Source organism: Gouania willdenowi, chromosome 14, assembly GCF_900634775.1.
Source record: "Gouania willdenowi chromosome 14, fGouWil2.1, whole genome shotgun sequence".
Taxonomy (NCBI): Eukaryota; Metazoa; Chordata; class Actinopteri; order Blenniiformes; family Gobiesocidae; genus Gouania; species Gouania willdenowi.
Genome location: NC_041057.1, coordinates 3,691,095 through 3,705,355, shown reverse-complemented (window position 1 = coordinate 3,705,355; position 14,261 = coordinate 3,691,095). Strand labels below are relative to the sequence as shown.

Genomic DNA, 14,261 nt, shown 5'->3' with positions numbered 1-14,261 from the left:
TGTAAATCTAAATGTTGTATCTAAATATAAATGTTATATCTAAATATAAATGTTAAATGTAAATCTAAATGTTATATCTCAATATAAATGCTAAATGTAAATATAAATGTTATATCTAAATATAAATGTTAAATCTATATATAATGTTAAATGGAATCTAAATGTTATCTCTAAATATAAATGTTAAATGTAAATCTAAATATTAATAATATAATTAATATCAAATATAAATGTTAAATGTAATAAATGTATAAATATAAATGTAATGTAAATATGTATATCTAAAAGAAAGGTTAATATAACTAAATTATAAACTGAAATAAATGTTGATGTAAATCTAAATGGTATAACTGAATATAAATGTTAAATGTAAATCTAAATGTTATATCTGAATATGAATATTAAATCTAAATGTAAAAGATAAATATAAATGTTCAATCTAAATCTAAGTGTTGTATCTAAATGTAATTGTTCAATCTAAATATAAATTTTATATCTTTTAAAATGGTAAAATGATCCTCAAGAGAACTGATAAACTTGATATGAAACATATTTTAATCATTTTTAACTACACGTGTAAGCCATAGAATTGTAACATGGTTCCACAGGTTTGTATTTAATTAATATATATAATTGATATATTTAATGGAATTTTCATGCCAATTACAAAGTCAAATATCTGAACTCAATTACAATTACAACCTATTTTTTCCAATTATAATTGTGTCAAAATTGTAATTAATTAGCAATTATGTGATTACAATTATAATTGACCCCAACCCAGGAACACAGTTAATGTTTTTTGTGAGAAAATAAGGTAAAATAAGCATTGTTTGCTGTCAAATTACAGTCAAACAGTGTCATTCTTTACAATTTTTCCATATTTTTGAGATACACAGTATATTTTTATAGCTTATTTTGTATTAAAATACTTGTTTAGGAGTCACTGCTTTGGTTAAAAGCATGAAAAACACAGTTAGATGAATTACCGAGTGCGTCCTAACTCGGCTGAACGATAAATTGCATTTGCGATATTATCGCAATATAAAACGCGATTGTCTAATCGCAAAGGCTGCATTTTTTTTTTTCTTCTTCTTCTTTTTTTTATGTATTTATTTATTTTACTTTTTGTCTTGTACTGTCCAGTTAAATTCAGAGTGTGTTTAAGAAGTGCAGTTCACATGTTTACATGTTTCATGAAACGTGAAGTTAGTTACATATGTTGAAGAGGTAAAGCCACACATTTCTTTGCTTTATTGTTGTAATCTGTGCTTTGAAATGTACATTTTATATTTATTTCAAGTTTAAATAAACCTGAAATTGTTTATTATGAAAAAGATTGATTTATTGCTTGTGTTCATTGAAAAATACATGACAAGAGGCACTTGAAAAAATTATCGCATATTAATCGCAATCGCAATATTGAGGAAAAAAAATCGCAATTAGATTATTTTCCAAAATCGCTCAGCCCTAGTCCTAACACAGATTTTCCCCTAAACAAGCCACACTACAGAACTCACTCACACGTGCTGTCCCTTAGGGGAGAAGAAGCCATAAGTGGCACATATTGTGCAGCTGGTTGTTAATAAATGTCTTTGTGTGGCATTTTTCATTCGCAAATTTAACTCAGATTTGTCTTTCTGGTAAGACTGAGTTAAAAACATTGACATTAATAGGAGAAAAAATATTGAGATATGAGTTTTGAGCCCTACTGTACATGTTTGCACTTTGAAGTAAAGTTAAACACACACGCTGCTCCATGTAAATATGAACTCATGGAACACCCGTAAGGAAATCTTCACGGCCTGAAAATGAGCTCTAATAAATATATGACAACAGTGTTGGGGCTCAATCACTTCTCCCCAAATGAGGTACGGAAATAGCAACACTCAATCAGTGGCTGCAGTCTGCTCCGTGTCTTTCAGCAGTATTCCACAGGGACTCGGCAACAAAGGGTCAAAATCGGGTTTCCTCCCATGTATCTGACAAACATCCTTCACAGTGACCTCATACATTATTCATAACAATACTTCAGGAACAAATAAAGGCTAAAACACACTGGTGTAGAGGAAAACTTCAATCTATAGGCCAGTAGGGATGTAACGATTAATCGTAAGGCAGTTAAAAATCAATTCATAGGTATCACAGTTGATATCGACTTTCTGAAAATTGAATCGCAGTACTTTTTTTAAACATATATATATTTATCCTTCTCTTGTCCAAATGCTGAGGTGGCGGGCGGAATCTGCTACTACTTTCTTTCTGGCCGCCTTCCACTCTTAAATATGTTCATAAATGATTCTTTACCCCTTTAGCACCGAAAGAATATCTGTAATATTATGTGAATATCTGTAAAAGTCACGTTTTTCTATTAGCTCTATCTGCTAGCATAGCATCTCTTCTTCACTGCACAGAATATCTGCATGCCAACCGACCACTGGGTTACCAGCGCCCTCTGCTGTTTTTTTTTTTTTTTTTTAAGTCCAATTGTTAAGGCACAAAATACATTTTCAGTTGCACTTTTAAAAAGAACTATATGCAGTTTTGCATTGTTTACTATAGAACCAGAATTTAAATGAATAGACTTCTTCTTCATTTGTATTATACCTTTATTTATTTCATTCAAGATTTATTTTTAGTTAAATTGCATTGTTTTGAATAGTTTATCAAGGGATTCTTTTGACAATGGAAAATAAAAGGAAAATAATACAGTATTTTCTAGTTTTTTCCCAAATAAAATAAAGGCATATTTTTCAATCATCATTTGTCTACAGTCCCATTTTGTAAAATAAACTGTGAGAGAATCGTATCGTGTACCCAGTATTGTGAATTGTATCGGAAGTTGAGTGAATCGTTACATCCCTATAGGCCAGTATTTAACGATCAGTTTTTTAAGAAAAAAAATTTCCAAAGTCAAATCTGCGACTTTAAACAAGTAGGAGGTGGGATTTGGACACAGTCACTCCTACATCAGGCACAAGACGCGCTGCACACAGTCACTCCAAAGCAGGGGTGCTCAGACTTTTTGGACACTGAGGATTTTACAAGGGAGACCCCAAAATCCTCACGTCAATAACACACAATTTACTGCCCTTTGTAGCCAATAGCCACCAAATAATGGTCTATTCTTTGAATATTTCATCATAAACAGAAACTAAACCCCAAAACCAAATATAATTGGGTGTGAAGTAGAACTGTTGATTGATCCTGGTCAAACTCTCAACATTTTAGTCAAAGTCTTTCACTTTGTCATATTTAGTTGTAACTGCCCTCTATGGCAGGGGTTCTCATCTGGGACCCACATTTTACTAAGGTCATTAAATTGTGACCCACTTTTTTAGAATTCAACCAATTAAATTTAGTTTTTCAAAAACAGCTGTTGAAAGCATACACACACATATAGATATATAATCTTTTTTAAAACATAAATCTATATATTTTTCCTTGCAACATGCATTTTACAGCATGCTTGTCTAATGAAAAGGTTATTTTAAAATAAAAGACAAGTCCAACATGAGAGACATTAAGTATTTGTTCATTTTTTACCACAGCTGTCCACGACCCACCCAGTACAGGTATGCGACCCACTTTTGGGTCCCGACCCACCAGTTGAAAATCCCTGCTCTATGGGTTGAGACCCAGCGATTACAAAAGATTTTTGCTATTGGCTGAGAATAATTCATCATGTGACCTTCTGGGACCAACTTGCCTCACAAACAAGCACTTTTAGCCCCGCCCCTTTTATAAAAACTAGCACCTGTGGGCTCTACAGGTCCCCAGGCCCCAGTTTGAAAATTAGAGAATATGTTTTCGGACCATGCAGGAAACAGTGAGACCATGCAAGCATGTTTACTGGTTCAACTTTCAAAATATTTAGCTGCAAGGATTGATCCAAACTCGTGACGTATCGAGAGTTTTAAAGGTTCAACGTTCACAGACACTAATGTCTCATGGTCTCCTTCACCTTTAATACATTTTCTCTTCATTCTCGGTAACCACGCTCACATGCACAATGCGGCTTTTCAAGCATCACTGGCGTGCTGATGATAACAAAGACTGTTGCACTCACTCACTCAGTCAATCACAGAAAAGGTTATAAAACTAATAACCTCTGACCAGCAGGATTTATATCCTCCTGTGGGAGACATTTGATTCACTCGTGGTCACATCACTGTCTAAAGTCATAACGACCAACGTGATGATTGAGGTTTCAATCAATATAATAAAATGTCAAATCTCTCACATCTTTTTTTTGTTTTTTTTTTTTTTTTTTTAGATACACAAACATGATAAAAGTGCTCCCCTGCGTTACAGATTAAGTTCTGGCTTTTTCATGTACGTGCTTCACTTTAACACTTTAAGTGCTACATTTTTCCCATGCTGTGATACTGTAATCAATAGCTCTCTTTGGAGTGATTCCAGGGAACCAATAACCAGCGTGACCTCTGATGTCATCCTGATGTTAAACAGAATAATTATCCTTACCATTTGGTTATATATTATATTAATCAAACACACTGTGCGGACTGCAGCTTTTTCTTAAACACATCTTAGATACATTCAGTTGATTTAAATTAAGATGATTTTATCTACCAGTTAGAAAAGCACTTCTTAAATACTATAATAAGTGTTTACAGTTTCACTTTAATTAGAGGCTAAGATGATAAGGAAGGCTAGCAGTAATGTAAAAAGGTGCAAATGTTTAAGTTTCAACACACAACACTTTATTTCTCCTAATTTATGCAATTGTTTCATTTTAATTACATTTCATAGAAAATTATAGTCTTCTTATTTTACTAGCGACAAACAGACAACTTTTAATTAATCGTATATAACATGTAACATTCATAAAATGTAACAATTGTCATATTTTATGAAAATCCACCTTGCGTTTTTAAAAATGATCTTTATCATTTTATACTGCAGTGGTTCTCTTTGTCTGATTGCAACATTTTGCTTAGATCTTGTATTTTCACTTCATTGTGTGTTTTTTGTGTCATTTTTTGTTTTGTTGTCTTTTCTTTTTATTATTCAGTATATTTTTCTCTTATTTTGAGTGTTTTTGGTGTCGTTTTGTATGTTTCTCTGTTATTTTTGTGTCTGTTGCAATAATGTTGTGTATTTTTTCTCTCATTCAGTGTCTTTGTTGTCGTCTTGTTTGTGTTGCTGGAAAATTGTAAGTATTTTTCTCTCTTAGTGCATGTGTTTATGATGTCATTTTGTGTATTTTGTTGTTTGTGAGTTTTTTTTTTTAGAATTTAGTGAACTTTTTCTCTTATTTTGTGTGTTTTTGTGAGTAGCTGGTAATATTTAGTATGATTATCATTTTAAACTAAAAATAAACGAAATAAAGCCCCATATTTTTAATGCTTTCATCCCCCCACACACTTCCACACTCTGGTAGTGCCATCAAGTACCCCTAGGGTGTTGAGAAACACTGTATATAACATACCACACACATAGACCATATCTGCAACAAAAATATAATAATGTTTCAGTGAAAATAAACATTTAAAGATGGTAATTCAATACTAAAACTAATTATGTGTATATATCTTCCTCTTTTTTTATTACACTTTATTTATCTGTTTATTCATCTCCTGCTGCTGAAACACTGCACATTTCCCCTGTGGGACAATACAGGTTATCTGATCTGATCTTATCTGATCTGATCTGATCTGATCTTATCTTATCTTATCTTATCATGTCATGTGCAGCAGTATTTAGCTTAAATACTAACTATATCTCTCATATAGCTACTGTATCTTTATGAGTTTGAATCCTGGAAAGTAAATCAGATTTTAGATGGAGCTCATTGGTGAGTAGAGCTCCTGAGGGCCCCTCACTTGGTCCGTGCGGGCTATCTGGTGCCCGCGGGCACCGTGTTGGTGACCACCTGATTTATCTAACATCTACAGAATAAATAAATAAATAAATAAATAAATAAATAAATAAATAAATGAAAACAGCACAAAACAAGCAACATTTGATGGAAATAAGTGTAAATACAGAGCGCTCACCGTGAGAGAAGACATGAAGCAGGAGTCCAATGATCATCATCATCCTGTTAGTTGACATTGAAAAGTTACAGAGTGAGAAACTCATGGTGGTCTTTGTTCTCCATCCACATCCACCCTCTCCTCTCCTCTCCTCGTGCTGCTCCCGGACGCACGGACGGACTCTGTGACCGCGGAAAACGGCGCAAACTTCTCCACAAATAAAAACCTGAGCGACTCAAGTTCTCCTGTGGGTTTGTGACATCCCCATGTGATCCCACGGTGTGGTTTGTGACCTCTGGATAGATGTTAATCCATGGAGTGGTGGTACTGACTGACACTGAGCTCTCATCAGTCACACTGGCTCCGAGCGCGCGCCGCGCACAGGCGCATGCACGCGCCGCTGCTGCTGCCGCATTTGGCTTTTGCGTGCGCAACTTCAGCGCTACTGTCCGGTCAGAGCGCAGATTCCCCCCGTCTGCCAGAGAACACCCGTGGGATGCTGGAGTGTTTCCTGTTGGAGAACAGCCGCTTTGTGCAGCCTCAAGCAAGGTTTTCAACCTCGGGTCGGGACCCCATGTGGGGTCGCCTGGAATTATAATGGGGTCGCCTACAATGTCTAGTTGCGGTGCGACAATGGCTCAGTGGTAGAGTGGGTCGTCCATCGAATCCCGCTCTATCCAAGTCGTTGTGTCCTTGGGCAAGGCACTTTACCCACAATGGATTGGCTGGTATGAATGTGGTGTGTGAGTGAGTGTCGGAGGGACTGATGGCGTACTATGGCAGCCCCACTTCTGTCAGTCTGCCCCTCGGCAGCTGTGGCTACATTAGTAGCTTACCACCACTGTGTGTGGAGTGAAAGAATAATGCACATCAATATAAAGCACTTTGAGTGTCTATGAAAAACTGCTATATTAAATCCAATGCATTATTATTAGTAATTGTTAAAAAAAAAAAAAAAACATATAGGTAAGGATTTATTTTTTATTTATTTTCTAATTATTATCATTATTTTTCAAATACACATCACACACAATTAATATCAAATAATTGTTTCATAAACTTTCTCAAATATGTATCGAGTTCAAATAAAATGTAGTATAAAAATATCTGACAGATCAAATACTCCCATCATATCTACGTTTTAAAATGCTTTAAAATCATATTTTTACCAATCTTAATGTATATATCATGTTTTATTTCCATTTATTTAATGGTGTAATGAAAATATGTGTTGATGTACCTTTTTATGTAATGTTTTTGTATATTTTTAACTGTCTTTGATTTTTTTTTCTTTCCTTACATGTACTAGAATCTTGATTTTTTTTTAAATTTTTATGAAGGATTAGCTAATGGGGATCCAATTAACTAATAAAAAAATAAAAATAAAAAACATATAGATACTGTAAATATATAGACGAGACTCGCGCCAACCACAATGTGTGTAACATATACAGTAATGCAACAATGATTAGTAATGTTTACTGCAGTACCATACATGACCTGCTGGGTGCAGTGTCGCTTCACCATTTACATTATGAAGAAGAATTGTGCAACAGAAGAAGAACCAACCTAAAGTCTCAAAAGTTTGGGACCATTTCATTGAAAACTTATACTACTACACACCTGAGGTAGAACTAACATCTGTGACATTATACTAACAGTAATATGTTAGCATCAAAGCAGCAGAAAACTATTTTATTATGAAAAAATCTCAGTAACGTGGCCTTGAAAGGAAGATAATGGTCACAAAATAACTTGTATCTTTAAAAGAACAACAAATTAATATATATATTTTGTACTGTCTGTGTTTTATGGCACTTTAATGTTTATTCACGTACCACCTGTGAAAATTTGCGTACCCCTGGGGGTACCCGTACCCTACTTTTGAAACTCAATTTAGTTCAGGGGCCAAATACAGACCAGTTTGACCTCACGTTCCATGTATAACTGATATATAAATGATAAAGTAGGTGAGTATAGCAATCCCTGCAGGATCTTCACTTACGTTTCCATGATTTTAGGAATTTTGGGATTTTCAGGAAATAATTTGTGGAAAATTTGCCAGATTTTGAAAAAAAAAGCTGAGCTTTGCAAATCTTGTGAATTTTAATTGAGTTTTTGTATTTGGGGAGGAGCTGAGATATATCTACAGTTGAATTTTTTTGTGTGTTGTTGGTATTATTTTCATTATTCTATCTCAGTGTGTGTTTTTGGTGTCATTTTGTATGTTTCTCTGTTATTTTTCTGTATTTTGTAGTGATCTTGTGTATTTTTTCTCTTATTTACTGTGTTTTTGGTGTTATTTGTTGTTATTTGTTCATTTTATTTTTCGCTTATTTTGTGTGTTTTTGTTGTCGTTTTACGAGTTGCTGGTAATATTTAGTTAATTGTCATTTTTAACTAAAAAGAAACATTATAAAACCCCAAATTTTAATGCTTTCATTTGTGAAATGTTCGCTTTCTCTCGCTCTCAAGTAGCCCCTGTAGTGCCATCATGTACCCCTAGGAGTACACGTACCCCCATTTGAGAAACACAGGTCTAAAGGGCCAGTTTTGGCCCCGGTGCTCTGAGTTTGACATGTGACGATGCTCAGGTGATCTTAAATGTCACATCAAACCAGCCTCTCCGTCTTTCCATATTTAATACATATCAGTTCTCAGCAGACCTGAAATTATGAAATCTTCCTGAAAGCCTGACACGCACGCTTTTACTCCTAATCAATGTCATTTCACCAATATACTGTAAATACTTTGTACAATCTCACATGTATTTGTTTCAAAGGAAAAAGTTCTGTTTAAACAGTTTTGTAAAAGTTTTCTCTCTTATTCAAAGCAATAACTTGTGCCCCAAAATGTCCCTGAATAACCCAATAAAACTAAAAAAAAAGGGGATTGAAATCAAACAAACCCATGGAGGTGTGGAACAAAATGAATGTAAATGTGCATGAGAGCACCGTGCACTGACCGTGCACTGTGATTAAAACACATGCAGCAAAGGGATTAACGGATTAATTTACACATCATGTATAACTGAATAATAATAAGAGGCAGTGGCAAGTGGACAGTGATGGTCGTTAAAATGCACATCCAAGCAAAAAAAAAAAAGGACTGCAAAGCAATATTTTTAAACAGCAGCAGTTTATGGTACACTCAATCTAAAACATAGTTTATGAAATTTAACATTTGTTAGTGAATGATTGCTTAGTTTCCAGTAGATTTCATCCTTTTGTTATACTTTGTTTCCCAAAGAAACTTTCATTGTCTGCACTTCTCATAAAACACATCATTTATTTGTATCTCTATCTATGTTGTGTATATTTCTCTCATTTTTGTGTCTTTGGATTAAATGTGTGTATTTTTTGTTCTGTTTTTGTGTATATTTTTCTAATTCTTTGTGTATTTGGATGCATTTTTGTATTTTTGTTGTCATTTTGTGTATTTCTCTCTCATTTTTTGTGTCTCTGGAAAAAGTGGGCATTTTTGTCATCATATTGTGTATATTTCTCTTGTTTATGTGCCTTTGTTGTAAATTTGTGTATTTTTTGTTCTGTTTTTGTGTATATTTTTCTCATTTTTGTGTCTTTCGGGTAAATTTGTGTATTTCTGTTGTCATTTTGTGTATATTTCTCACATTTTTATGTCTTTTGAGCAAATTTTATTGATTTATTTAATTGATTTTGTTGTTTTTTGTCTATTCTCTCTTTTTTTGTCTTTGGAATAAATTTGTGTATTTTTGTATATATTCCTCCAATTTTTTGTTGTCTTTGGGGTACATTTGTGTATTTCTGTTGTCGTTTTGTGTATATTTCTCACACTTTTTATGTCTTGGGAGTAAATTTGTGTATTTTTGTTGTTTTTGTATATATTTCTCTCCTTTTTATGTTTTTGGAGTAAATTATTACATTTTTTATGTCAATTTATGTATAGTTTTCTAATTTTCATTTTTTATGTCTTTTGAGCAAATTTTATGTCTTTTTGTTGTTGTTGTTTCAAACTATAACTTTCATTTATTTAGTTTTTTTTTTAGTGATTTAGTTTTTCATTTTTTGTTTTGGAGTCATTTCTAATTAATTAATTTTGTGTATGTTACTTCATATTTTCTATATCCGTCTCTCTCTATTTTATGTGTTTTTGGTTTTATTGTTGTTAGTTTTTAATGATTAAATATAATGTGTGCATGCATGGTGCAGACTCACACTTTATTTTGTGTGCTGTTGGAATAAAAAGGAGAGTTGAATAGATTGTTCAGTCACCCGTTTTATTACAATAAATATCAGTGAAATCAGAGATTTGCCGCCCTCTTGTGGTCATTTTTGTGTAACTCACGTGTGGTATTAAACAGGTGTGTGTAGATGAGTGAGTTTATGTTGAAAACTCAAATAAATCCATCCACAGCAAAGGTTTGGCTCAACTATAAATAACTAAGAATTAAACAAAGAGTGTTTTTATTCTCTCATTAATGGCAGAATAATACATGTTTATAAAAGAATAACTCACAGTTTTGTGTTATGTATTTAATTATCTACTTGTGCAGGACATAAATGTGTAAAAACTATACTATATTAAAACTGTTTTAATTCCAATGCAAACATTAATAGCTTTCATAATTAACGTGACATTGTTACAGTAAAATACCCACAGTTGTGTTTGGCAGAAATTCAAAATGAACGTTACATTCATATTGTTGATGATATTAAGGGTTAAAAAATTAAGAATTAAAAAAAATAGCTATTGGTGGTTGGCAAAAATTTATGATGTCAATGCAGAGCACATTACGGTAATAAATATACGGTAAAAAAATTAAACAAAGTAGTTTTTACTGTCAAGAAATACCTTTGTTGCCAGAATTTTAGCGTAAAAACTACAGTAAGACATTTAACAGTTTTATTATAGGGAAAAGATAAGTAAGTATGTAGTAATAAGTATTATGCAAAAAAAAAAATAATTACGGAATTTTAGCATAAAAACTATAAAAAGACATTTTATGTTTTTTATACAGGGAAAAATATTTTGCAGGAAAAAAATTATCTGGTTCGATTGTCAAATTATTATTTTTGCATAAAAACTATGGAAAGACATTTTGTGCTTTTATTACAAGGAAGAAAAAATTACTGTAAAAATTTAAAAAAAAATTAGCGAGTGATTTTCATAATTTTAGCGTAACAACTAAGAAATTTTATGTTTTTATTACAGGGGAAAAATATGTTTTATGCTAAAAAAAAAAAAAATAAGAAATTAGCTATTTCAATTGTCAGAATGTTTGCGTAAAAACTACAGTAACGCATTTAATGTTTTTTGATGCGGTTACAATATTTGCATTGCTGTTTTTTTTTCATGTATAGTCCCTGGGGGGTTTGAACACAGAACGGTTGCTGGACTGGTTCGTTTTCATTCCATGCTCGTGTCTTTTCTCCCAAAGGTCACGTAAAGTCAGGCAGTTTTTCCTTGGTTTTGCACTTTGTAGTTTTGAGTTTAATCATTAAAAGGACTCCTGACTGCTGACAATGCAAGACAACTGTATTATACCAACAAACTAATAAAACATCTTCAAAGTTGGAAGAAGAAAATTATGTACGAAATGTGATTATCTAAAAAATTAAATGAAAAAATTTAAGTCATATTGAATTACAGTATGAAGACTACTGGTCACAAATAAAAATAATAAAAACAATAAAATGTACTGTATATCTTTATATATACTGTAAATTTCTCTCATTTTGTGTCTTTATCTTCATGATTTTCTCTCATTTAATATGCTTTTTGTTTTAAAAGAGAATAAAGGTGCACAAGTTTTGATTAATATACAAAATGTGTTCATTTAAAAAAAAGTCACATTGAATTACAGTACTATATATATATATATATATACTACTACTAAAATATAAAAGCAAAGACATGTACATATCTATTTGTGTATATTTCTCAATTTTTTTTCTGTCTTAGGAGTAAATTTGTGTGTTTTTGATTCATAAAGGTGCGTATGTTTTGATTAATGCACAAATGTGTTCATTTAGATTGTTTCTGAGTGTTTGAATGATCAGAATGATCAGACCTCGTTGTACAATGTTTGTTTTTTGTTTTTTTTGTTTTTTTTAATTTGTGACCAGTGGTCTTCATAATGTAATAATTTTTTTTTTTTTTTAAATAAACACATTTTGTACATATGTACCTTTATGGTCTTTTGAATCAATAAGTTCTGATGAACTACGGCCTGGCCCGAGGAACGTCTCCACGCTTTATAGCACATATCTCGTTCCCGAGAATTCAGTGAAATGGCTCGGTACCACCGAGTAAAATAAAGTAAACTGTGCGACGTAAAAATCATAATCTACGTTGAATTGCCTTTGAAATGATATATCACATGACTATGTTACGATAAAGTTAAAAATTACCGGAAAAGGGCATTAATGCGTACACATCCATAGATTATAGTTACCACATTTCAGCCCGATACGTTCACCAATAACAATAACAGAGGAGTAGTGATTTTAACTAGTGTACATAACTTTTTCACTTCCGATACGATACCGAAATTGCAGCCTTGAGTATTGGCCGATTGCGTTATCGATCCGATACTATATCAGCACAAACCCTACATAGTTATTTTGTAGTGGAATGTTAGAAAAGGCTTGATCAAGTGATGTCACTCAAACAGAGAACAATAGTCAACAATTCAAGTTCACTTCATTATTTTTTACTGTCAGTATATGGTGGGAACAACTGAGGGCGGGGCCAAAAAAACAATAACTTATTGAAGCGCTTATATTGGAGATTTTAGATGTAGTCCGATAAAATCTGATATTCGTTTTCTGGCTGATATCAGACCAATATCAATATCGGATCGGGGCACCCCTAATACATACATACATAGATACTGTACATACATGTCATTGTTTTTATTTTATTTTTATTTGTGACCAGTCGTCCTCATTTAATGCAATGTGACTTTTTTTTTTTTTGCTTTTTAAATAAACGCATTTTGTACAATAATCAAAACGTATGCACTTTTATGCTCTTTTGAATCAAAAAGCATATTAAATGAGAGAAAATCATAGATAAAGATCAACAGAAATACACAAATTTACTCTAAAGAGACAGAAAAATTAAACAAATAAGAATAAATACACACATACATGTAATTCTTTTAATGAAAAAAAAAAAATTGTGACCAGTAGTCGTCATCATACTGTAATTCAATGTGACTATTTATTTTTTTAATAAACCCATTTTGTACATTAATCAAAACATATGCACCTTTATGCTCTGTTGAATCAAAAAGCATATTAAATGAGAGAAAATCATAGATAAAGATCAACAGAAATACAAATTTATACTGTTATACTAAATACTAAGAGAAATATTTCAAATACATATAATAAATAAATAAAAATACATGTCATTGTTTTTATTTTCATTTGTGACCAGTAATTTATAATTTGTGACATTCAATGTGAGTTTTTAAAAAACTTTTTATTTATTTATTCAATTATCACAATTTCAACATTAATCAAAATGTATGCACATTTATGCTCTTTTGAATCATTTTGGTATTAATTTGGCTTAATTATGTCTGTTTCATTTTCTTTCTTTTTTTTTTTAGATCTTTTATATCTTTCATTTACTTGTTTTAAAGAAATATAATAATCTGTTTCCATGTCTTGTTCTACATTACATTAGTGTTTGAATGACCAGGCGTTGTTGTACATTGTTTTTATTGTTTTATTTGTGACCAATAGTCTTCATACTGTAATTCAATGTGACTTTTTTTTAAATATATATATATATACTGACATTTATTTGTTTTAAAGAAATACAATAATCTGTTTCCATGTATTGTTGTACACTAGTTAAATCTTATAATTATCTGAGTGTTTGAATGACCAGGCCTGGTTGAAGTCCTTGACAGGGAGAGGAATGAAAGTCGCGGTGACTTTCCTCACCATAAATCTGTCCCTGTCTTGTTTCTTGTCCTCTAGTCACAGGACGTGACTTCTGACTCAACGCAGAATACAAACACACACGTGCTATTAACTCGTCTAAATGTCTGTCCGTTTTAAAACTCGCTCGATCCACGTGGTTTTAATTTAAACGTTTTACGAAAGAAAAATTCACCACCACGTCCTGGAAAGAATGTTACGCAATCTGACGTCCTCCCAATCGGCGCGACTCGATTGGTGGAAATCTGCCTGACGTCACGGGCTAGAAATCACAGTTCCCATATGTTATCGCGATATGTTCTGTTACATAAATCCCTCGCGCGGC

The 14,261-nt window shown here is 32.4% G+C and overlaps 1 protein-coding gene across 1 annotated transcript in view; it reads right to left on the bottom strand.

The window, feature by feature from the left end:
* LOC114475865 (GDNF family receptor alpha-4-like) overlaps positions 1-6,379 on the bottom strand; it is a 33,108-nt gene extending 26,729 nt beyond the window's left edge. Inside the window, exon 1 of the mRNA XM_028467023.1 lies at positions 6,021-6,379. Coding sequence (XP_028322824.1) covers positions 6,021-6,105 — 85 coding nt within the window. The 5' untranslated portion in view covers positions 6,106-6,379. The remainder of the gene's footprint in view (positions 1-6,020) is intronic.
* Between the last annotated feature and the right edge of the window lie 7,882 nt (positions 6,380-14,261).